At 50.1% G+C, this 23,221-nt stretch overlaps 1 protein-coding gene across 5 annotated transcripts in view; it reads right to left on the bottom strand.

The window, feature by feature from the left end:
- UBR4 (ubiquitin protein ligase E3 component n-recognin 4) overlaps positions 1-23,221 on the bottom strand; it is an 85,398-nt gene that overhangs the window by 3,401 nt on the left and 58,776 nt on the right. For all 5 annotated transcript variants that reach the window (XM_059866850.1, XM_059866851.1, XM_059866852.1 and 2 more), the window contains 24 exons: positions 22,610-22,694; positions 22,345-22,472; positions 21,523-21,652; positions 20,883-21,040; positions 20,331-20,440; positions 19,505-19,646; positions 18,738-18,819; positions 17,075-17,248; positions 16,550-16,671; positions 15,510-15,707; positions 15,304-15,384; positions 13,028-13,115; positions 12,514-12,641; positions 11,974-12,081; positions 11,543-11,662; positions 10,694-10,884; positions 10,226-10,399; positions 9,652-9,751; positions 8,619-8,837; positions 8,263-8,376; positions 7,112-7,254; positions 6,712-6,837; positions 5,576-5,770; positions 3,584-3,808 (listed from right to left, as the gene is read on the bottom strand). In XM_059866850.1, the coding sequence (XP_059722833.1) occupies positions 3,584-3,808; positions 5,576-5,770; positions 6,712-6,837; positions 7,112-7,254; positions 8,263-8,376; positions 8,619-8,837; positions 9,652-9,751; positions 10,226-10,399; positions 10,694-10,884; positions 11,543-11,662; positions 11,974-12,081; positions 12,514-12,641; positions 13,028-13,115; positions 15,304-15,384; positions 15,510-15,707; positions 16,550-16,671; positions 17,075-17,248; positions 18,738-18,819; positions 19,505-19,646; positions 20,331-20,440; positions 20,883-21,040; positions 21,523-21,652; positions 22,345-22,472; positions 22,610-22,694 (3,341 nt within the window). The remainder of the gene's footprint in view (positions 1-3,583; positions 3,809-5,575; positions 5,771-6,711; positions 6,838-7,111; positions 7,255-8,262; positions 8,377-8,618; positions 8,838-9,651; positions 9,752-10,225; positions 10,400-10,693; positions 10,885-11,542; positions 11,663-11,973; positions 12,082-12,513; positions 12,642-13,027; positions 13,116-15,303; positions 15,385-15,509; positions 15,708-16,549; positions 16,672-17,074; positions 17,249-18,737; positions 18,820-19,504; positions 19,647-20,330; positions 20,441-20,882; positions 21,041-21,522; positions 21,653-22,344; positions 22,473-22,609; positions 22,695-23,221) is intronic.

The following is a 23,221-nucleotide window of genomic DNA, read 5'->3' as shown; positions in this document are numbered from 1 at the left end:
ATTTTTATGCCTGTGCTCCTCAGGTACATCAGCCCCATCACGTGCTGCTTCCTGCTCAACACTCCAGAGCTTTGGAAAAACAAAAAACCCATTTTTTCTGCACCCAGGACCAGCTCAGCTGCTGCTGTGAGTCAGCAACACAACAGGGGCTCCCAGCTGCAACCTGCCCCAGACTGGGCTTTTCTGGGGGAAAAATGAACATTTTGCTGCTCTTATTAAAAGGCTCCATTTGTGTGTGTGTGTGCCCTTAAAACAGACATCTTAGTAGGTGGCAGCCTGCTCGGGCAGCTCAGCTTAATTATTTAAAGGAAAACCAATTAGTAAAGGTGACTAAATTTCCACGGGATGAAGAGAACTCAGAGCGAGGCTAATTCTGGCCTCCTAAATCCTGCAAGCCAGACTTTTCCTTTCATGTGAATGGCTTGGATCTAATTGCAGTCTGCTCCTTTAATTGAAAACTAAAAGGCCCTTGTGGGCTAGGGCTGGTAGTTACCTTCTGGAGCAGCTGCTCCATGGAGGAGCTGCTGGGTTTCACTCCTGCAGCTGGACAGGGACTGCCAGCACAAAGGCAGACACTGGGGAAGCCTGCCTTCCCTCTGGAGTGTCTTAGAAAAGTCACAGCAGACAGCAAAGGGAAAACAATCAAAAAGGTCTTTTCCTCCCAAATTCCAGATGAAAGCTACACTGAAAAACACCTACAGGAGTTTTTTAGCCAGAATTTGTGGTTCAGTAACAATCAGCACTCGATTCAGTTCTTTGGGATCTGTAAATTATGTTTACAAAACCCCAGATTTCATCTTTGGGTTTAAATAGGAAGTGTTTCCAAAACAAGGGAGGTGCTGAGCATCTCCCCCTGGTACCTGTGGTACCACCACTCCAGGCAGAGCCACAAGTCCTTTTTGGCTCAATTCTCCCCAAATCTGTGTGACCCTGACTGGCCCAGCTGAGGAGCTGGATGGGCACCTGCCCATGGCTGGCATTTGCTGCCTTGGGATGAGGGAATGCAGAGCCCTCTGGCCCCTTCCCAGGATTTACAGGAGGTTTCAGATCACCAGCAGATCCTCAGCTTTTTGGAGATGCTCTGGGGTTCCTGCAGTGGTACCTGTCCCTTGCTGAGATGCACAGGTAGCAGTGAGTCCTTGGGTGTCCCCAGCCTTCACCCCAGGGCTCTGGGAATGGAGCTGCTCCCAGACAACACCCTGAATATGGAATGCTAATTTTAATGCTTTGCAGACATCACCCTGGTGTCACAGCCAGTGGCTTCCTCTCTGCCTCAGCCTACAAATTCAAGATATTGGCACTTATCTGCTGAGCCTTTCACCATCCATCACCCTCTTCCTGATTTTCCACAAGAATAAATAAGCACAGAGCTTGGAAATCAGAACTGCCATATTGCTATTTCTGAGAGGCTTTATCAGAGGGAGGCTTTGTGCTCCCTTAGTCTGCAGAGATTAAAGAAAGCCCTTGAATAAACCTTGACATAATTCCTGAGCACTATTTCTGAGTGTGCTCCCCTGAAATTCCAGGGATTGGATGCTTCAGCTGGAAGTTCCTGGCTCTGCCTGTTCCAATGTGCTTTTATTACAGCACCTGTGCTTGGGGAAGGAACAGAACATCCAGGGAGGTTTGAAAAGCAGCAAACCCACCCTGGGCTCAGCTCTGCCAGCCCAGGGGAAGAGCTGCACCCCCTGAGGCTCCAGGACATCCCCTGGGTCTGTCAGACCCCCCAGGACCCAGACAGGCTGCAGGGAGTGGGAAACAGGAGCCAGGGGAGGCTGAAAGCAGCACAAGGATCAATGGGGGAGCCCTTTCAGGGCTCTCTGCCTTTTCCAAGAGCACTGGTTCATGCTGGGTTTGTGCAACTACAATGTAATGACTTTATCAAACACCTAATTAATGTCATCAGCATAAAAATGCCCTTTAAGGCGACTTAGAATAATAATGAATTGATTCCTAATTATGACAGCTATTTCAAATCATCCTTTCAGAAACTGGAATTCCCTTTCCCTCTCTGGAAATATTGTGCCTTTGTCAGGCAGGCACAGCCACTTATTCTTGTGCTTCAAGTGCCTGACAGCTGCTATTGATTTTTTTCTTTTTAAAAAGCAATGGCATTTGACTTCTATTTCTCTGTTTGAGGGAGGCTGGAGCACTGATCAAAAGGGCCCAGAAGGAGCTTCTTTAGGGAGGCAAACAGGGATGAGGCACAGCTCAGACAGCTCATAGCTGAGTGCTGAGGTGGGGGAGGAAGAAGGAAACGCTTCATTTCCACGGATCAGCTCATTGATCCACTCCAGGGAACAGTCAGAATGAAATCTCCTGCTCAGACCAGCCCTGGGGGGCAGCTGCAGCCACTCAGGGCCAGGCTGGACAGGGCTGGGAGCAACCTGGGCTGTGCTGGGTATCCCTGGGCTGTGCTGCGTATCCCTGGGCTCTGGGGGTGTCCCTGGGCTCTGGGAGGTGTCCCTGGGCTCTGGGAGGTGTCCCTGGGCTCTGGGGGTGTCCCTGGGCTCTGGGAGGTGTCCCTGGGCTCTGGGAGGTGTCCCTGGGCTCTGGGAGGTGTCCCTGGGCTGTGCTGGGTGTCCCTGCCATGGCAGGGGGTGACACTGGGGGGACTTCCAAGGGCCCCTCCCAAGCCAAGCCAAGCCAGGCTGGGATTGTGCAGCTCCACAGCCCTGAGTGCAAAGGCTACTCAGAGGGGCTAACACCTGGTGTAAACTACACACACACCTGGTGTAAACTACACACACACCTGGTGTAAACTACACACACACCTGGTGTAAACTACACACACTCCATTGGCTGTGAGTGGCACTGTTAGCAGGAGTGACAGTGGCTCTGCGACAGTAACACGAGCAGCTCTGTCATGGTGACACAAGTGGCTCTGTGACAGTGACACGAGTGGCTCTGTGACAGTGACAGGAGCAGGTGTGACAGTGACACGGTGGCTCTGTGAGAGTAACATGAGTGGCTCTGTCATAGTGACACAAGTGGCTCTGTGACAGTGACACGAGTGGCTCTGTGACGGTGACAGGAGCAGGTGTGACAGTGCACAAGTGACTCTGTGACAGTGACATGAGCAGGTGTGACAGTGACAGGAGCAGCTCCAGGCTGGTGAAACGAGTGGCTCTGTGACAGTGACAGGAGCAGGTGGGACAGAGACATGAGTGGCTCTGTGACAGTGACAGGAGCAGCTCCAGGCAGGTGAAACAAGTGGCTCTGTGACAGTAACAGGAGCAGGTGGGACAGAGACACGAGTGGCTCTGTGACGGTGACAGGAGCAGGTGTGACAGTGCACAAGTGACTCTGTGACAGTGACATGAGCAGGTGTGACAGTGACAGGAGCAGCTCCAGGCTGGTGAAACGAGTGGCTCTGTGACAGTGACAGGAGCAGGTGGCACAGAGACACGAGTGGCTCTGTGACAGTGACAGGAGCAGGTGGCACAGAGACACGAGTGGCTCTGTGACAGTGACAGGAGCAGGTGGCACAGAGACACGAGTGGCTCTGTGACAGTGACACAAGCCCTGTGCCAGTGGCCCGTGGGGCTCTGTGCCCGCGTGCCCAGCCAGGGGAGGCACTGACCTGCTGGCCCCTCCCGGGGACACCACGCGGGCGTGGGCGGTGACGAGGAGGCGGCGCAGGATGTCCCCGCGGATGGCCCGCCACCGCTCCGGGGGACACACGTGCAGGGCCAGCACGGTGTAGTAGTGGGGCCCGTCCACCTCGAAGGCGCTCTCCACCCACTTCTCACGGGGCTGCTCCAGGAAGCTCTGCAGGTTCTTCTCCTCCCGCGAGGTCGCCCGGGTCCTGCAACACAGGGAAAGCCTCAGAGGCTGCTCCTGCTCCAGAGGGCTCAGCCTCTGCTCCCCAGCAGCCCTGGGGTGCTGCCCAGGCATCCTGCACAGGCAGCCAGCTGGGCACCACCAGGTTCCCCCAAACTCATCCCTGGCTGAGGATTTGCTCCCAGTGGGCACCACCAGCTCCCCCAAACTCATCCCTGGCTGAGGACCTGCTCCCAGTGAAACAAACACATTTTCCTTGGAGTTGTGGGTGGCACTAGAGGTTTGCCAAACAGCTGCCATTGCCCCAGTGGAAGGTAACACCACTGTAGAGGTATTCTTCCCTTTATTTGAGAAAAAGATGGAGCCAGGCCAGCCAGGCCAGGCACTGGGGTGGTGCCAACTCCTATGGGACACCACACAGCCACTGCAGCTCCTGCAGCCACACCTGGATCCATTTATAAAATTCCTCTACTGCAAAAGCAACTCCTGGGAAGATACAGGCCAAATTCAAACCCAAAAGACACTGCACTTTACTGCCAGTTTATATAATAGTTTATGGTTTTCCTCCATTCCCTCAGAGTTCCAGTGTCAAAGGAGTCCTGACAGCCCAGAACTGAGAGTGGAAAGCACATGTCACAGGAGACTTTGGGGACTTGCCTCACACTTTGCCACATCTGTGGCTCTACTGCACCAGGCAGAGGCTGCCAGCCAGGTCAGACCTGTGACTCTGAGGTGAGATAACCTCTCCCTAGCAGGCATCAAGCAGCATCCCAGCAGATGAAGCTGTCAGGGCTGTGTGACCTTTTCATCTGCTAGAAGATGCAGCTGGGAGCCAAGTAGTAGCTCTTTATTTCCTCCATTTAATATTAAAAATTCTGTCTGGGAAGTACAGAAGGCTTTTTTCCACGTCTGCCCAGCGGGTTCTGGGCTCTGTGGTGCCAACAGCAGCCTAACAAGATGAAACAAATAGTTCCATTTATTTGTCTCCCAAAGGACTGGGAAAACAATAGCACAGGGATCTGGAGATAGATATTAAAAACAAAAGACAAATTGTATTACAGCCAAAACCTTGATTAGTTCCAGGCGGGAAAGTGAGAGGGATTTCACTGCACTGCATTTGGAGTGACCTTGGTGTGTATTTTAATATTTATACCCTCATCTAATCAGTATTACTTACTAATATCTAACTCCTCAAATAGAGGATATACATGGGCAGCCCATTTTTGCAGGATCAGAACCAGCTCTGTATTCCAAAGCATTTGGGTGCCTATGGATGTGGTCACGTAGCCTCAGTGCAGTGCCAAAGCACTGCTGTTTATTGGCAAAAAATGATAATGGTAACCCCCCAAAAAAATTTAAATTATCAGGAAAATCTGGTGGACCTGAACCCTCCTCCAGGACGTCAAATCTGGAAACAAACCTGTGTTATTTGAACACTGAATAAAATTGTATCAGGGTTAAGTTTTCAACTAATAACTATTTCATTGCAGCGTCTCTTCTGCCTGCTCAGGAGAAAATTAAGCTGGCAGAGTTTCTTTAATGTAATAACCCTGTTGCTCACCCCAGAGGTAATAATTACATGTAGAATGGAAAGAGAAGCTGATTCCCAATTGCTTTTACTCAATAGGTTCCCTGTTATCCAGCATGTCCAGGCTTCACTCCCAACAACGCAAATCCTTAACAACCTACTTAGGATGAGCAACCCTCCCAAACTTGGTGTGATTTCCCATCTCTGCTGGCCCGTGCAGAAGCCCAGGCAGAGCAGTGGGAGGGTGGGAGGGGTGGCACTGACGTGTTGAGCACGTAGAGCACGGTGTGGATGATGTAGGGGATGAGGTGGATGTTGCTCTCGCGGCCGCCGCCCCCGGTGTCGATGCTGAACGACTGCTCCATGGCGAAGCGCAGGAACAGCAGCTTGATGTCGTGCACGTTGAGCTGGTACGTGGGCTCCCTCTGCCCCGTGCACTCCTGCAGGTACGTGTTGTGGCTGCAAAACAGCAGGGGGCTTTCAGAGAGCTCCTCCTGCCACAGCACAGCCCGGGAGCACAGCAAGCCTGGCACAGAAACTCACACAGGCAGCCCTGCTACCTTGGAGTAACCTCCCCAAAGGGAGGCTTTCAGCTCACTCTGGCAAATCCAATTCCATCTGCAGATATCTGTCCACCCATCAACACTGTTTTCCCATGCCCAGGACCTGGGATACAGCTCCCTGGCTGGAGTGCTTCCAGGATGTTGCAACACTTGATTCCACAGAATTCCAGAATGGTTTGGGTTGGGAGGAACATTAAAGATTATCCAGTCCCAATCCTTGCCATGGGCAGGGACACCTTCCACTATCCCAGGTTGTTCCAAGCCCCATCCACCCTGGCCTTGCACACTTCCAGGGATGGGGCATCCACAACTTCTCTGGGCATCTTGTGCCAGTGCACACCCCTTCACAGGGAAGACTATCTTCCCAACATCTGATCTAAATCCACCCCCTGTCAGGTTCAAAACTAATGTGACACTACAAACCCAGCACAAGGTAAACCAGAATCCTGACACCAGCATCTCCATCTGCTCCAGACAGGTGCTCAGGTACCTCAGTACCATCCAAGAGAAGTCTGGAAATCTACACCAGGGGATCCACTGGTGTCAGAAGGTTTCTTTTGTACAGTAGGGGCTCAGTGGGCCACAAATGAATAAACATGGTGTCTTCAGCTGTGACTGGGGGCAAAGGAGGCTCTGAAATTATTTGCATGAAGCCAAGGAGCAAACAGACACCTGCACTTTTTTAGGAGATTCACTCTTGACGGTAGAACCTGAAATGGCTCCGTTTTACCAAGATTCAGCTGCACCACCTCTGATCCCAAGATTTCAGGGGAGTGTGTGGCAAGGATCTGACTCACCCAGATGCAACCAGCTGGGGAAGAACCTGTCTGTACTCACCGTGCCAAGCACGTGGCAAAAGCAGACTCTGGCACGTGGGGCCCCCACACTGGCAGGAGCCCATTGCACTTGGTGTTGGCATTTTGCAGGGCTGCACTCTCCCACTCCTCGCGGCCCCGAGCGAGTCTGCACGGACAAAGAGACAGCACACCAGGCAAGTCAGGAGGACGCAGGCTTTTGTCTAAGGAAACATCCCAAAAATAACAACTCCACAGCTTCTCTCAGTGCTGGACCTGGCAGAGTCCAGGCCTGAACAGTGTCAAAGCAGACCCTGATGGAGAAGCCCTGCAAAGAGATCAACAACCCAGCCCACCCAGCCTGAGTTCCACGGTGATCCCAAACCACCTGGAAAGGTCTCCAGCCCCAGGCTGTGCGGCTGTGGGGCCGTGGGCACACGTACCTGACAGCTGCCAGGTGGCAGTCGTAGTGCACGATGTTGAAGTGGGACACGGTGCTGTAGCCCTGCTGCTTGCGGGGCTTGTTCTCAAACTCCTCGAGCGCCACGCGCTTGGTGAACGTGTAAATCCCCAGCACCTTGGTGGGCTGCAAGACACACAGCTGCCTTAGCAAGCACTCAGCTCTGCAGCAGGGCACATCCCCTGCTCTTTCCACCCCACAGCTGCCTTAGCAAGCACCCAGCTCTGCAGCAGGGCACATCCCCTGCTCTTTCCACCCCACAGCTGCCTTAGCAAGCACCCAGCTCTGCAGCAGGGCACATCCCCTGCTCTTTCCACCCCACAGCTGCCTTAGCAAGCACCCAGCTCTGCAGCAGGGCACATCCCCTGCTCTTTCCACCCCACACTGAATTGAACCTCTCCCAGTCCCAACCCTGTGGTATTCACATACTCTTTGAACAGAGAGAGACATAATTCTCTCTCCCAAGATTTTTCCTGGGGAAGGCAGTGAGAAAGCTCAGAGAAAGAAGAAAACAATTCCTATGTTCACTTGCTGCATCTGTTGTTTGGCACATGTGGAATGTGTTATGCAGATTGTTTGCTGAAAAGGGATTTGTTAATTGGACACTGGTGATGGTTGTTTTAACTGACTGACCAATTAGGTAGAAGCTGTGTTGTGACTGTTGGAAAGGGTCACAGGTTTTTCTTTAGTATGGTATTGTTTAGGATGGTATGTAGTATAATATAATATAGCTTAATAAAGCATTTGTTCAACCTTCTGAATCACAGAGTCAGAGCATGTTTTTCCCCATTTCGGGGCTCCTTGCATCGATACCGACCTCAAACTCAACCTGGCCCTGTGTTTTTCCAGCTTTCACTGAAAACACACTTCCACTTCCCAGCCACCTCTGGAATTACTGATCTCAAGAACCAACCCTGAGACTTCCTGATCTGCCAGCGCCAGCACTTGTGCAACCAGACACTGGCAAGTCCCCTTGGGAGCTGAGAGGGCTCTGAAAATGTGTCTCCCTTCACCTGGAACTTCAATCTCCCATCATCATTACCCGGAACTCTTAGCTCCCATGACCTGGAACTCCTAGCTCCCACTGCCTGGAACTCTTAGCTCCCACTGCCTGGAACTCTTAGCTCCCACTACCTGGAACTTATATCCCTCCCGGCAGATGCAGCAGGTCAGTCCTGGCTCCTCTATCAGCTCCTCCATCTGTTTAAGCAGCGCAGTCTTGGTCACCACCTGGCCCTTCTCATTTGTCTGGAAGAGAGAAAAGCTCAAGCAGGTTAAAAACAATGACAAACCACACCATGACCACCACCGGCACTGGAATGCCCATCCCATCTCACAGCAGCTGTGTTCCCTCCTGGCAGCACCAGGCAAACTGAGGGGCTGGAGCTCTGCAACATCCATCAATAAATCCCTTCACACACTTCCTGCTGAGGCAGCTTGAGCAGGGTAGGAAGGAAAGCCCCTGAAGGAGCAGAGCACCCAGCCATTACCGTCATGCCCAGGGTGCCCAGGGCCTTCTGCCTCATGGCCATGGCCATCCTCTTCTTCTCGGCGCGCGTCTCCTTCCGCGCGGCGTCGATCTTCTTGTTCACCTCGGGGTGCTCCCTCAGAGCCTCCAGGAGGTTCTCTGCCAACGTCCCAATGCCTTCATCACTCGACACCTGCTCCAGTTTGTGCAGGTTGGAGATGGAGTCTGTTCCTATTAGCACCTGGAGGCGGTGGGAACACAGCACTGCTCAGGAAGAGGGGACTCAGGACAGTGACTGTCCCCTCCAATCCCAGGGGACAGCTGGACAGAGCACTGAGCTGCAACAACTGTTCCTTCCTTTTTTAATGCTCCTGGGCCCTAAGAACTGTGTGTAAGTCTGGGGCAATTTGCCTCTCCACTGGTCATTACCAGGCGCTCACATGGGGATGCTGGATAAAATGTTTATTTTGTGATAAGACATTGTATTGATGCCTTCAAACACCAACAATCACGTCCTGAGGAGCTTATCAATAATTACCTTCTCTTCACACTGGTGTGTCAATCTCACACCACACAGCAGGAGGAAATATTCAAGTCAGAATCTCTGACTTTTCCAGGTGATGCCTGAAGCTGCCCAGCAGAGGCTCAAGGCATCAAGACAAAGACATGAAGTCACATTCCCAATCTTGTCATGTGTCACACAAACCTCAGAGGATGCTCTGCAAAGGCAGAACTTGCCCAGGGAATACCTGAACAGCTTCCACACCTATGCCTACTTTGAGATTCTCAACAGAATTAACAATTCTTATAAGAATTTCACATTCTTATAAGAGGTAAGCTCAGGAGAACTGGATTTTCTCTCTGCTTTATCCCCCAAACAGAATTCCCTTTAGACTAGAACCAAAACCTTCTGGCAGAGAAAAGTGGTGAGTAAAACTGTTTCAACTATGGTGAGGATGGCAAAACAAAACCCAACAAAAATCACTCTTAGAGGAATTACTGCTCAGCTGCAGCCCCAGAGCAGAGTGCCAGGGCAGGCACGTGCCCTGCCTCACCTGTGTTGCAGGGTGCTGCGTCGCGAGGCCTCGGAGCAGGCGCAGGATAAAAGGAAGTGCAGGTCGAGATAAGAACCTCTTCCATATGTCTGCATCCAAACTGCATGGAAGACAAAAGGCAGCAGCTGAGGGGAGTGTCCCAGACAGCAGCATGGCTGCAGGGAACACTCCCTCCCCCGTGTCCCTCCTCAGCTCATTAATGAAGGGACAGTCACACTCCCACTCGCATGCTGTGCACAGCCACAGTGCCAACTCTGAGCCTGGGGATTTCTGTTCATGAGTTGGCTCCCAACAGCAAAAACTCTGTTGCTGTGCAGCAGGAGGGAACAGGCAGGAAACACAAGGATTGAGATATCCAAGAAATCAGCTTGGATGGATATCAAATGGGAAGATTTCAGGGTTTTTAGCTCATTCCTATACGTGCACTGCCTCACCACACCCCTGCATCACAGCTCTGAATGCTCCTGAATGGGCACTTTTTCACGGATTTCTTGGGAGATTGTGGTGATGGAATGAGGAGGATGTCCAGGACAATCACACACATTAACCACACACATTAAATAGTGACTCTTACTTCTTTGCACTTGGAATGTGCTTTTTCATGTAATCCAGGGCATTCTGTGTAATCCCCTTCTGCAGGATGAGATCTTTCAGCTGATGGCCGTTGCTGTTGTTCTTTATTCCTGCTGCTATTTTACAGAAACAATCCAGGAAAACTTTATCATCTCCACTGTGCTCCTCATCATACCTGAACAAAGAGAAGAAATGGTAACTCTGCCTGTAATTCTCACTGAATGGTGTACCTGCCCCAGCTCAGAGACTCAGAAAAGCTACTCAGACCCCTGTCACCTCAAAATACTCTCTGAAGACCTATTTCTCAAGCTAGAGCTCACACATTTCTGTCAAAAATGGCTTAGAAGTGAAAGAGGAAATGAAGCTGAAGTCTGCCATTAGACTGGAGTAGCACCAACAAGGAAAGGAAGGCAGAGACGTGTCAGTAGAACCTACTTGAGGTGCTTTTAGCTGGGCTGTGCCAACGTACTTATCAAAGTTACAGTAGGGCTTGAAGCGATCCACCAGGATCTGCATCTTCTCCATCTCCCCGAAGGACAGGTAGGGGATGATGCGCAGCAGCCCCTGCAGCACGCTCAGGTTGGAGCGCACAAAGGTGCTGTTGATCTGGTCCAGCAGCATCACCAGCTGGTCCTTGTCCCCTGTCAGGAGGAGGTTGCCCTGTGAAGCAAGAGCAGCAGGATTTATAGTCAATAAATCTACAAGAAAAGTCTCACTCTGGGAGCTGGTGGACTACTCCGGTTGTGAAGGAGTAGTCCCTGATAAAAATAAAACTCAGTCTCGTTCCCACAGGTCTCGTGGAATGGCTGCACCAACCCCTCTAGCTGACACCTGGCTTGTTCCATGTGCTGTTAAAGCATTTTCCAGCCAAAAGCCTAATAATTCCAACCCAAAGCACACCAGATTCCTGTTCACCCACAGCTACAAAAGATGAGTGAGAAGCTCTTCTTGTTCTCAGTCTAGATGAAATACAGTTTTATTCTCAATTAGCTGGAAAATCAATCATGTTTTCAACACATACAAAAACACCCCAAAAAACAAAGCCAAGTTGTGTCTTTTCTTGTCTCTCACTGGCCCATGGCCCAAAGCAGGCAGGAAAGGATCCAAGCAGTGCCTAACAACCCTCACCCAACCATGCAAGACTCATCCTGACGCAGCCTCACAGTACTTTTGGTTCAGGGCCCTCCTCGAGCCCTTCCCCAAGGCCTGCTAAGACCTGCCAGAAGTGTAACAAGGGTCAGACTCCATCAGCACCCCCCTCCAGCTCCTGTGAGCGGGGGTGTGCAAGCCCTGCACCCCTGGGAAAGGAGCCTCTCACCTTGTCCTCGCTCAGGGGCTCCGCATTGGATTCATCCAGAATGATCTCCATGATGCTGAGCACCTGCTCTGCCACTGCTGCTCCCCCACTGTCCTTGCTCTCCTGCTCAGCCACCAGAGCCTGCAAGACATGGGAGTGCTCAGGGGAACACCAGGAGGAACTGGTTTGAGGTGGGAGCACTCAGGGGAACACCAGCAGTCAGTGGTTTGAGGTGGGAAGGGGCACTGGAACACCAGCAGTCACTGGTTTGAGGTGCCCCCATGCTCCCACCCATAAAAGATAAGGAATGTCCAAAGGATAATTTGCAGTGCCAGCACAGCCATATTTCCCATCTCCTGTAGTTGTCACAAGGCAGCAGGGCAGTGACAAGTAGCTTAAAACTCATTGGAATCCATGGAAAAAACACTTCTGGAAGTCAAGGCTGTCCTTACCAAGTTGAGAGTCCCCAGCATGACATTCAAAGTGTTCATCTCTGGCTTGACCAGCTGCTGCCGGTTTATTTTCACCTTCACACAGTAACTGAAGAGTTTTAACAGCACCTGCAAAATCCAGCAAAGGGATTCTCTGTGGGACCTTCACAATGAGGGGGGATTCTGCTGAAACTGAAGTAATAGTTTAATACAATAATACACCTGATCTCCAGACTTCTGGGATATGGTACACCCCAGATTTTTGCACACACACACACATGTTTGTTTATTTATTTATTTATTTATTTGTGTGTGTGTATATCTTAGCACAGCTTTGGTTTTCAGATAAGGCCAAGGCAGAAAACAATTCATCCAGCAAGACAGGATTTGGTCTTACCACCTCCTCAGGCTCTAGACATTTCATGACTTGTAAGGAATTGTTACCCAGAAAGAACAGGAGAGGGAAAGAACTGTTCCAGCTCAAGGGAGATTGTCTAAACCTCAGGGATATCTGTGGAATTTTCCTCCCCATCCTGACCCTGGTGTCAAAGGGAGACTCACAGTTAAGAGGTGCCGTCCCTGTTTGAAGTCCTTGATGCCAGTCAGTCTGTTGAGCATGCACTCCAGGCCTCCACACGGGGCCATCACCCCTGCCATCTTATACACCTCTTCCTCATCCTCCTCCTCATCTGCAGGACAGACACAGGTGGTGAGGACAGGAGCAGCCACAGCGGGACACGCTCGGGCAGTGGAAGCAGAAATGGAGAGCAGAGCAGCACACATTTCCCAGCAATTCCAGGCACTTTGGTTGCATTGAATTCAAAAAGAATTAAGAGCAGAGATATGAAGAAGGGCTGGGCAGAATGGTCCCTGTGCCAAGCAAGTGCTCACATCTGAAGCACAGCTTTAAAAGCACTGTTAAAATCCTCCTTCACTCGAGGTGAAGCAGGTAAATGCAGCAAAAGCAACGTCAATCAACTTTAAGCTCACTGCTGTGAGGATAATAATGTCATTGCTCTGCAGCAAACCTCAGATTTCAAATCTAATCCCAGCTTTCAGCAGACAAATGCATTACCAGTGGTGGAGTCGAGGGACTCGATGAATTCTTCCGTGGCATCTCCCAGTAACCCCCGCATGCGGTAAATGATCCTCATGGGCTCCCCCTGCAAGAGCAGAGCTTTTTATTCCTTCTGTCTCTGGGCACTTGGACACAAGCCTGGTTCTGGTTTCAGTGTGTACAGACAATCCAGCCCCAGCTCTCCCTCGTGCTGTTCCACCTGCTGATGGCAGCACAGGGAAATCTTTCACTCCCTCATTCTCCCCTTCCTGAGATGAATTAAAAACAACAGTAGAGCCATCTGCAAAAATATCAGTAACTCATCCCTTGGTCTGCCCAGCTTTTCTTGGCACTGCCCATTGACAGACTGATGATAAACAGCCTCCTCCTCCTTCCATCTCCAGCTTTCCTTTAGCACCAGTGAAAGATGCAGCCAAGGAAAATGGGTTCATCTGCAGAGGAACACCTGCTTTCCATGGCAACCTCTCCTCCGAGGGTATGGCACAGCATACCTGGGAAATCCAGGGAACAGGCACAGCCCAGGAAATGAAGCAGGACAGGCTAATTGGATGAAAGCTTTCAAACAGATAAAATCTGCAGTGATGGCAAATGGAAGAGGAGTAAAAGGCAACTTAATGAGCTTTCAATAAGACAGTACATCACTGATACAGTCAAAAAGCTGTGCTTTTACCCTGAGAAAGGGACACTTTTCCAGATGCATTTCCAGCTGGAAATACTGACAGCATATCATGAAACTTTCCATTTTTAATCCATAGGTCTGAATAAAAAGCAGAAAAGAAAAATCCCAGATTTGGGAGCAGGAGACCTTGCAAGAGAAAACCTGTCAGGGATCGTGCTAAGCCTAATGTGGAATAAGCAGTGCTTAATGTCACAGCAAATACATAAGCACAGGGAAAGCCCCGGGGGGAAGATCTGCTCAAAGGCCACGCTGGCGACCAGCAATTAACACCACAGGGGCCCTGGTAAAACGGCAGATGAACAAAAAAAGCCACTGAGAGACAAGGGAAACAAAAAGGGGCCTGAGGTTGCGTTTCTTGTGAGCCTGTCGCTCCCAGGGAAGGGAGCTGCGGCTCCAGGAGGTGCTCACAAAGGAAGACAGATGAAAGCTGTTCATCCACAGGAATGCTGAGCAAACTCTGCCTTTCACCAGCAGAGCTGCTTCCCTCCTGGGAGAGCTGCACGCCGGCTCCAGCCCGGCATCCCACGGAAACAGCTCCTCCAGGGGCAGCATGGGGAACGTTCCCACCAGTGACCCGATCAGAATTCAAATCAGAACTCACATATTAACCAGCACCTCGTCTCCCTTTCCAAGTTCGTACCTTGTTAAAAAATTATCACTGTCACAAGGTTTGGGCTTGATTTTGCAGTACTGAAGGCTTTGTTCCTGAAATAAAGCTTAATGAGACCCATTTTATCATCATTCACTGCTAACTGGCACTTGGTTTGAGTTCTTTCCACAAATGGCTTCAGGAAATGCAGGTTTCAAAGGTGATTTGAGGCCAGGAGGAAATGAGGAATGACCAAGAAATGCTGGGCAAATCAGTCTTGTTTTATGATCTCAAGTGCCTCTAAAAATATATTTGCAGTGGGCAAGCTCGAGCCTGATGGTCTCAGTGGGAGTTAATTAGAAAGGTCACACGGAAAGAAGGGAAGAGCTTGCTGTGGACCACATCCACCTCTGGAACAAGCTTAGCATGACATGGTGGACTGGACCCTTAAGACTGCTGGGTCCATTTCTTCATGTGAAAAACACACAACACATACTATGAAAAGCAAAAAAAGGATGAATCTGCCAAGTGCTTAAGATCCTGATGAAAAACATGAGAGCAGAAGTGCAAATATGGAGAAGCACTGGATGCTCTGTGCATAAATAACTTGGGCTCACCCCTGAAGCACAGACTGATGGAGCAGTCTGGTGTCCTGTGTGCACACACACAAAACCTTGGTGTGCATATGGAGTGTGAAATGTGCTCTGAAAGGCAGAGAAATGTTCAGCTCTCCCCAGGGGAACACAGGGAAGGCTGTTCCACAGGAAGAGTCACGTGTGACACAGGACACAGCTCACCTGGGGCAGTGCTCTGCAATCACTCACGTGGCAGGGCCATGCACAATCTGTCCAAACAGAGCACCAAAAGTTGCTGAGCAGTTACACCCTGTAAATTATATGCCAGGAAATAAATCCTGACGCGTGTGATTTTGATTTTTCCCCATTTTTTTGTTGATGTGAAGGACAGGTGCTCTGTGCTGTTAACTTGTACAAAGGTAACACACACCTCGTTTGTGGGACACCACACCTTCTTGTAGACCTCAGCCACAGGCAGATCTAGACTGATGATCTTGTTGTTCACCAAAAGCTGAAAGGGAGAGAAGAACAAGTCAAGAACAAGCTCGGGTTGTTACATCACCACCCCAGCAACCACCAGCTGCCCAAAACCAGCATCCCACTGTGCAAGAAATCACCACCTCAAGAAATTCTCACCTCCATCCCACTGTCATCCTCCAGCAGAGCCACCAGGTCACAGTCCTGGCAGATCTTGTTTTTGATGTCCCTCATGAGGGGCCCGATGCCAGGTTCATTACTGCTGTAGGGATTCCCTGGCATCCTGCCCTGCAGGAAATCTTCCTGCTGGGGATCTTTCTCCAGAGTGACAAAGAACTCAGTGACTTCATTCTCCTCCTAAAGAGCAGCAGCAGAGACAGAGTGAATAAGTTCTTCCCTAACCATGCTTCCACTGGTGCATTTTTATGGGAGAATGTTCCTAAACCTTCAGTCCTTTCCCCACTGGTGCATCTGCTCTGCATGCCACACTCAGAGGAAGGCAGGATCATTGAGTAACCAAATTCCTCAGGAAACCTAAACTCCCCAGAGGGGATACCCTGGGGTACAGGTCTACACTGGCTAATGATGAATTGTGACTGCAGACACTGCTGCTCCTGGGAAAAATATACCAGATCTAGGGGTGCTAGGGGTAGCTGGTGGTGATTCTCCTCCTCTACCATGAGACCTCAGCTGGAGCACTGCACACAATTCTCGTGACCCTCAACAAAAAAAGAACATGAAACTGTTGGAGCATGTGCAGAGGAGACCACAGAGCTGCTCAGGGGACTGGAGCACCTCCCCTATGGAGACAGGCTGGGACAGTTGGGAATGTTCAGCCTGGAGAGGAGAAGGCTCTGTGGAGACCCCACAACACTTTCCAGGGTCTGAAGTGGCTACAGGAAAGCCAGAGAGGGACTTTTCATCAGGAGCTGGAGTGACAGGACAAGGGGAATGGGTTCAAACTGAAAAAGGAGAAATTTAGGTCAGATACTGGGAAGAGTGGGCAGGCCCTGGCACAGGGTGCCCACAGAAGCTGTGGGTTCCCCTGGATCCCTGCAAGTGTCCAAGGCTGGGCTGGCCAGGGCTGGGATCAAGGAAGGTGTCACTGCCATGGCAGAGGGTGGGACTGGACAGTCTTTAAGTCCCTTCCCAAGGCATTGCAGGGCTCTGTCCAGGCAGTGTGACCCTGCCCCACTCACAGGGTAGATGATGCTGCAGAGCCTCTCAAAGATGAACACTGGGGTCCTGTAGTCATCGAGACTGTAACGCTTGGCAGTCTCTATGCACACGGCCATGAACGCCTTGGTCTCTGACTCTGTGCCTGCCAAGAAAAGGAAGCTTTAAAATGGACATTGCAGTCAATTTTATAGATTCCACTTCAACTCAGCACATGCAGTAAATCCTTCTGCAGCCAGCCCCACAACTTGGTGCTCTCTTTTTTTGTGAATCCACTCTGTGAAAGATGGAAGATATCTATTTGGTAGGGTTACTCTGCATGGCTGGGCTGCAGTAAAACAGTCCCATAAAAATGAGGAGGCTGAGATTCCTGGAAAATAAGAGGAGACTAGGAATGCTATTCAAGTGCTCTGTGCCAACAGAAAATACTGGAAGCCATAAACCCCCTGATTACAGCAGTCATTTAGAGAAGTTCTTTGCATGGCTGTTCTGCTTTTCCACCTTGGTTGATCCCAAGGCTGGATTTATGGAACAGAGGTGGTTTTTACCTGTTGTCATGTCCTCCAGCATCTCCAGCAGCATGTCCTGGGTCTCATCAATCAGCTTTGTCCTCTGCACCACCAGCTTCCTCAGGCACAGGTAGCCGTTGAGCACCGTGCCCACCAGCCGGCTCTTGAAGTGCCTTTTGATGGACTCCACCTCCACAAAGGAAGAGAGAAGACCTAGAAAGACACAGAGATTCAGGCAGTGTGCAAACCCAGGGCACTGGGAATATTTCTCTGTCTGCCCTGTGGTGCCCTGACCCCCAGGGCAGCACTGACTTTGACCCTCATTCATGGAGAAAGTTTCCTGGACTTCCAGATAGAACCCACAGAAGTGTGAAATAGGTTATAGAGAGTAGTGCAGGTGGATCACTTGGTGAGAAATTGAGGTTTTGGGATTTTTAGTATGTTGTGGATGGAAGCAAGATGGAGGGCACAGGGTGTCATCCTGGCTTTCTTCTTCATGCTTCTTCTTCCTTCTTCTTCATGGGTTTGGGTGGCATTTTGTAATTGGGCAGAAAAGTCTGCATTGCAGCTCTTTGGGACCAGGTATTGGGTTAAAAGGGAAAATAATCCAGGTGTCAGCTCTTGAATGGGTAGTTTAGTCTTAAAAGCCCTTGTACCAAGAGATTGTTGGCCATTTTGTGCCTTGCTGCTGAACTCATGGTTGTGAGACTGTTTTACTGATAAGGAATAATAAACACCTGAGGGTGAACATGAAACTACTGTCTCAAGTGCCTTCAATCCAGACCCAGAAAAACCAACAACTGGGACCCAGCAACTGGGACCCCCATAAGGCAGGTGGGAGAGAATTTGATTTCTACATTTCATAGCAGCAAACAGGGCACAGCATCATAAAAATGGCTTGTTCCAGCTCCCATCAGCCTGAGGTTTAAAGCTCACTCCTGTGAACTGGGTGGTTGCAGGCAAAAGTCTTGGCCTGACTTGTAAATTGTAACATATGAAAAATGGTTTGGGAATGAGGAAAGGGCCTAAGGAGTTTCGTGTGTGCTTGATACAAAATTCTGCAGTCTTTGGCATTTTCCTGTCACAAGCTATTCCAAAAGCAGATGATTGCTCCTCTTGTAAAACTTTAATACCTCTGATGATGTGAAATGACTTATCAGTGACATCACCAAACTGTCACTCCTACAACAAAGTAAAGAATCAGCAAACACCAGGATTCTTTCCCATGACACACTGATCAACATGCTGCTTCTTGCAAGAAGCCAGGCTTTATGGATTCACCCACTAATGGCTGAAGAATGTGAAAGAGGATACAAAAAACAATGATCTAGTTCATGAGGTATTTCCATTTCCAACAAATTTTTGTAAAAGGGTATACACCCTAGAAGAGAAAAGAAAAGCTCCTAAACAATAGGGAGGTAAGAACAACAGGTAGAATAAAGCAGCAGTGTTTGCAGTGGTGCCATGGATTATGTAATGAAGTGAAATGATTGCCTGGTATGTTACCACAGTTCAGCTAAAAACTTTTACTGACCACACAAAATATGGAAAAATCCATTTAGAGATTAAGTGCTAAATCGATGGTAAAAATCCAGTGCTGACAAAGGCAACACAGCTGAACGAGATCTCGCTGAAATTCTGCCACAGCTGTTAGAGAACAATGATCACCCAGCTCTAACCCTGCTGCAGGCCCACTGAATACCTGTGAGACTCTTCAGGGCATAGCCCTGCTGCAAATCCGTGCTGAGTGTTGCTTCCTCCAAGGCCAGCAAACGAGCTATTTCCTGAAAATAATTAAAATCATTAACAGCCTGTTAGGCCAAGATGGCCCTGCAATGCCAATAACCATTGGGGTGTCTAACACAGGGTGCAAAGAACTCAGCACAGAAACTGAAAGCACAACTGCAACAGCAGGGAGGGAAGGGGAAAAGGAAAGGAAACCTGCCACAAATATCCCTCTCATTTTATCCCTGCACCTTCCTGCTACCACTGCTTGGCTCTAGTGGCCCTCCAGGAGCACTCACAGCCACCACTGATATGGAGAGTGCCACCTGCCCCTTTGGAGTGCAGCAGGGACCCCCACAGAAAACTCCCACCACTCTGAACAGTGTAAACCCAGAGTGCTGCTTCTCCAAAGGCTGTAATTCCCATTTCTCCAGCAATGGCAGCACACCTGATCCTCCCCTGTCCCTAAGGGCTCTCAGAGCCAGCCTCAGAGCTGCACAACAGCTTCCAGCTCCAAGGCAGTGCAGCAATATTTACAATCCCAGAGCAGTTAATTAAAGTGCTGAGGAATTCTCCAGCTGGGGCTAAAACCCCCGTGGCTCCCTCTGTTCAGAGGTACCAGCTCTGAAGTGTGAACTTGAGAACCTTGGCAGGGTCAGCGACAGGGCACTGAACAAAGGGATGGAATTTCAAAGGCAAAAAAAAGCCAAGCTAACAGGTCATTTCCTGCACACAAATCCACACCTTAGTGATGAGGCTGCCAATGTAGGGCAGAACCCCTCTGGCTGCCAGGTAGACCTTCCAGTGGGCAGGTTTGATGAGTTTCTGATACAGGGCCAGGTACTCAGCAGCACATTCACCAGCAATGCTCAGCTCATCCAGGTAGCTGTGAAAGAGAAACAGAAGCTGACAACCCCTTCACAGCAACAAAAGGCATTCCAGCCTAAGGACACCTTGGAAAGGAAGAAAAAGCCTCCGGAAATCCATCCCTCCATCCCTCCATCCCTCCCTCCCTCCATCCATCCCTCCATCCATCCATCCATCCCTCCATCCATCCCTCCATCCATCATCCATCCATCCATCCATCCATCCATCCATCCATCCCTCCATCCCTCCATCTATCCATCCCTCCTGAGGCACTGAGGTGTCCCTGCTAGCAGCATCACTGATATTCATTACTTGCTGGCTAAATTAGTATTTGTCCCAAAAAGGAGTTGACTCTGCCATCAGCATGAGCTGGGGTAGGTTATGTCACAGCAGGTGGAAGAGAGTTCACTCTATTATTCTGCCATTGAAGAGGCAGGGGAAATGTTGGCCACACAGCTGAACAGCTGATCCTTTCTTCTGGAAAAGGTACAGACTGCAAGAGCTCATTGCCAGGCAGCAAGCCCCAACTTTCCCTAAATCCATACCCTCCCAGATAATTAAGTTGGAAAATCCAGGTCAAAAAGACCCCTGAACTGCAGGTATATAGGGAGAGGTGTGAGAAAAGCTGCAAGAAGGGAGAGATTCTGATGGGAATGGAAGACAAACACTGGTGGAGCTGCCAGGCGTGGCAGCACAGGAATACCTGGTGAGAAGATCGAGGACCTGCTGCTTCCTGCTGGGGATGGTGGCCAGGGCTTCCACGATGGTGCAGGCAGCCTGCCTGGCAGCCTGGGTGGCAGGAGTGAACAGCACCTGGGCCAGGGGCAGGAAAAGCCAGGTCAGACCCACAGGCACAGATGAATTTGTGACAGCTCACAAGAATGGCAGCGTTTTCTTGTTCTCCCAACACTTGGTTCTGTGACAATTCCTGCTCTGCTCAGCACCAAAGTGTTTAAAGAGTGCATGGATCTGCTAGTCCACACACACAGGAAGCAAAGCTTTGCTCCAGGACCCTGAGAAGTGCAACTCATCAGGCAGGCAGGAGCACCATGGCAATCAAAGGTTCAGAGTTTAAGAACCCACAGACTCCCAGATCAACATCTGGTGCAGCATTTCTCAGGGAACACAGCTGCAAACCTGACTTGGAATTAGAGGCAGTGAGTGCCAGCCTCCCCAGACACCCCTGCAGAGGAGCTGCAGCAAACCACCCACAGTGTGTGACTGAACCCTGCCCCAGGGCTCTCCCCACCTTTACCTGTCTCAGCCAATTGTTGTGTCCCAGCTTGAGATCCAGAGGACAAGTTCTCTTCCCACGGTGACTCATGAACTGCTTCCACTTCCAGACGTATTTTTCTGACAAGTAGAGCTGGTGAAGCTCAGCTTTGCTGGGAGTTTTCCCGTTGGCATCTGCACCTGCAATATTAGCAGAGCCCAAGAGAACTGTCAGCAGTCATGAACTGCAAACTGCCAGAGTATTTTTGTCTCCTTACTGGAACTCGCCAAATGCCAGCAGGGAACTGAGTGCTTCCCATCTCCTGCTGCCATTTTCACTCCTGTGTGGAGCCATGCTCAATTCCAAGCCTCATGCAAATCCCAGAGGCTCTCTCAAGGAATCCCATCAGCTTTCCAGCTGGCTGGTATCAATTTAAGTAAGCAACAAGTTTCATTTTTTACAGTCCCTGATTCTCTTTGGGCACGGAGCATTTTCTGTTTAGGGTTTGAGGCACACAGCCTGGAAAAGTCAGTGCTACAACTCTAAGGACTAAATGTGAGGATGGAATAAGATGTCAAGGGACAGAAGCCAACACAACTCCACAGAAGCACATTCCTTATTAAATCTGGGGACACACATGTTCCTGCACAGAACTGCAGCAGGTCACAGGCACAGGGGTTACCTCTGGCAGGGAGGCACTTCTTCCAAGCTTCATATGATGCCTTGGGGTCCCTCTTGAGCCACAGCTGAGCCTGTGCATGGATTTCATTGCTGTAAGGCTTCACAGTGGTGAGAGCATCCATGGGCACATCCTAACAAATAAAAAAGCTCTGTGATTCTTCAGAAAGCCACAGTCTGCTCCCAAAGGGCAACCCCTGGGGCTGGGCCATGAAGAGGCAAATGCAGCTCTTGGACAGCAGCAGGGTAACAGAGTGTCTGTTAATGGTGAACCAAGAGAGATACTCCAGTTCCTACTGAAATATCAGTAAACCCATCTCTGACATCCATCTCTGATTATCAGACAGGCAGATCAAAGCAGAAAAATACCTTCTCTCCTGCAAATCTAACCCTAAATGAAAATCAACAGCAGTCAATCAATTTATTTTAATGAGAACTGTAGTTCTGTATTTAAAAATCCAAGTCAAAAGTACTTGGTTCTTCCAAATTTAGGTACTCTACAAAGCTGCTGAAAGCCTAAAGCCTCCCCAAAATAACCAAGCTGTGGCTTTGAAGTAGGTCTTTCCCCATGCCTCAGATCTGAGGGGAAAACAGTAAACTCTCAACAGTTGTGGTCAAAGTCACCAAACCCCAGTGAAAAATAGAACGTAGTCATCTGCAATTTGCAGTGTGTAAAGACCAGAGTCACAGGGCTTGTGCCTCCTGTAGGAACAGTGACCAGGAAAAGCAAGTCCTGGCTTCCTCACAAACTAATTCCTCACTGAGATCAGCGTGCCAGACTTCAATCAGCAAATTCTCAACATTTTGCTCAGCCTCAAGGCAGTACCTTGTTTTTCTTGCTGGTTGGAGCAGGTGGCTTGATGAGCTTCTGGAGGATGCGCAGGCACATGAGGGTGATGTTTTCAACAACCACCGGAGTCTTGATATTCACTGCCATCAGGAAGAGGCTGAGAGCTGAAAGCAGACAGGGGTGTTCATTATCCTGTGGGAGCTGCAGGCAGGACACACCTCCACAGCTCTGGGCAGCACTTGAAGAGGGTTTGGAGGTGGAAATGCTGCTGTCCTTGCCGGTCCCTGGTGCCTGCACTCACCGCAGCGCAGGCGCAGCTCCCAGCAGCTGTCCTCCTTGGAGATGGAGTCTGTCAGCAGCAGCATCTCGTACTGGAGGCTGCTCGCCTGCAACACACAGAGCTCCAGCTCCTGGGGGTGCCCCACTCCCTTCTGCCTTCTCAGCTTTAAGCAACTCAGGTTCAAAACACATGGATCTAAGCTAGCTTAATCCCCTGCACACTCGGGGGACATGACCTGCTGGAGAGGCACAAGCAAAGCCAAGGCAGGGAACTGCCCAAGGAAGTTTCAGCAGGCACCTGTACACAAAATTTTGAGCTGTACTCTGACATTTATGTCACTTCCTGTGGAAACCCAGGGCACTGGGAGTATTTCTGTGTCTGCTCTGGGGTGCCCTGACCCCCAGGGCAGCACTGACTTTGACCCTCATTCATGGAGAAAGTTTCCTGGACTTCCAGATAGACCGGAATCCACAAAAGTGTGAAATAGGTTATAGAGAGTAGTGTAGGTGTTAGCACTTGGTGAGAAATTGAGGTTTTGGGATTTTTAGTATGTTGTGGATGGAAGCAAGATGGAGGGCACAGGGTGTTGTCCTGGCTTTCTTCTTCATGCTTCTTCTTCATGGGTTTGGGTGG

Source organism: Haemorhous mexicanus, chromosome 23, assembly GCF_027477595.1.
Source record: "Haemorhous mexicanus isolate bHaeMex1 chromosome 23, bHaeMex1.pri, whole genome shotgun sequence".
Taxonomy (NCBI): Eukaryota; Metazoa; Chordata; class Aves; order Passeriformes; family Fringillidae; genus Haemorhous; species Haemorhous mexicanus.
Note: the sequence above shows the minus strand (reverse complement) of the source record. Positions and strands in the feature narration are given on the sequence as shown.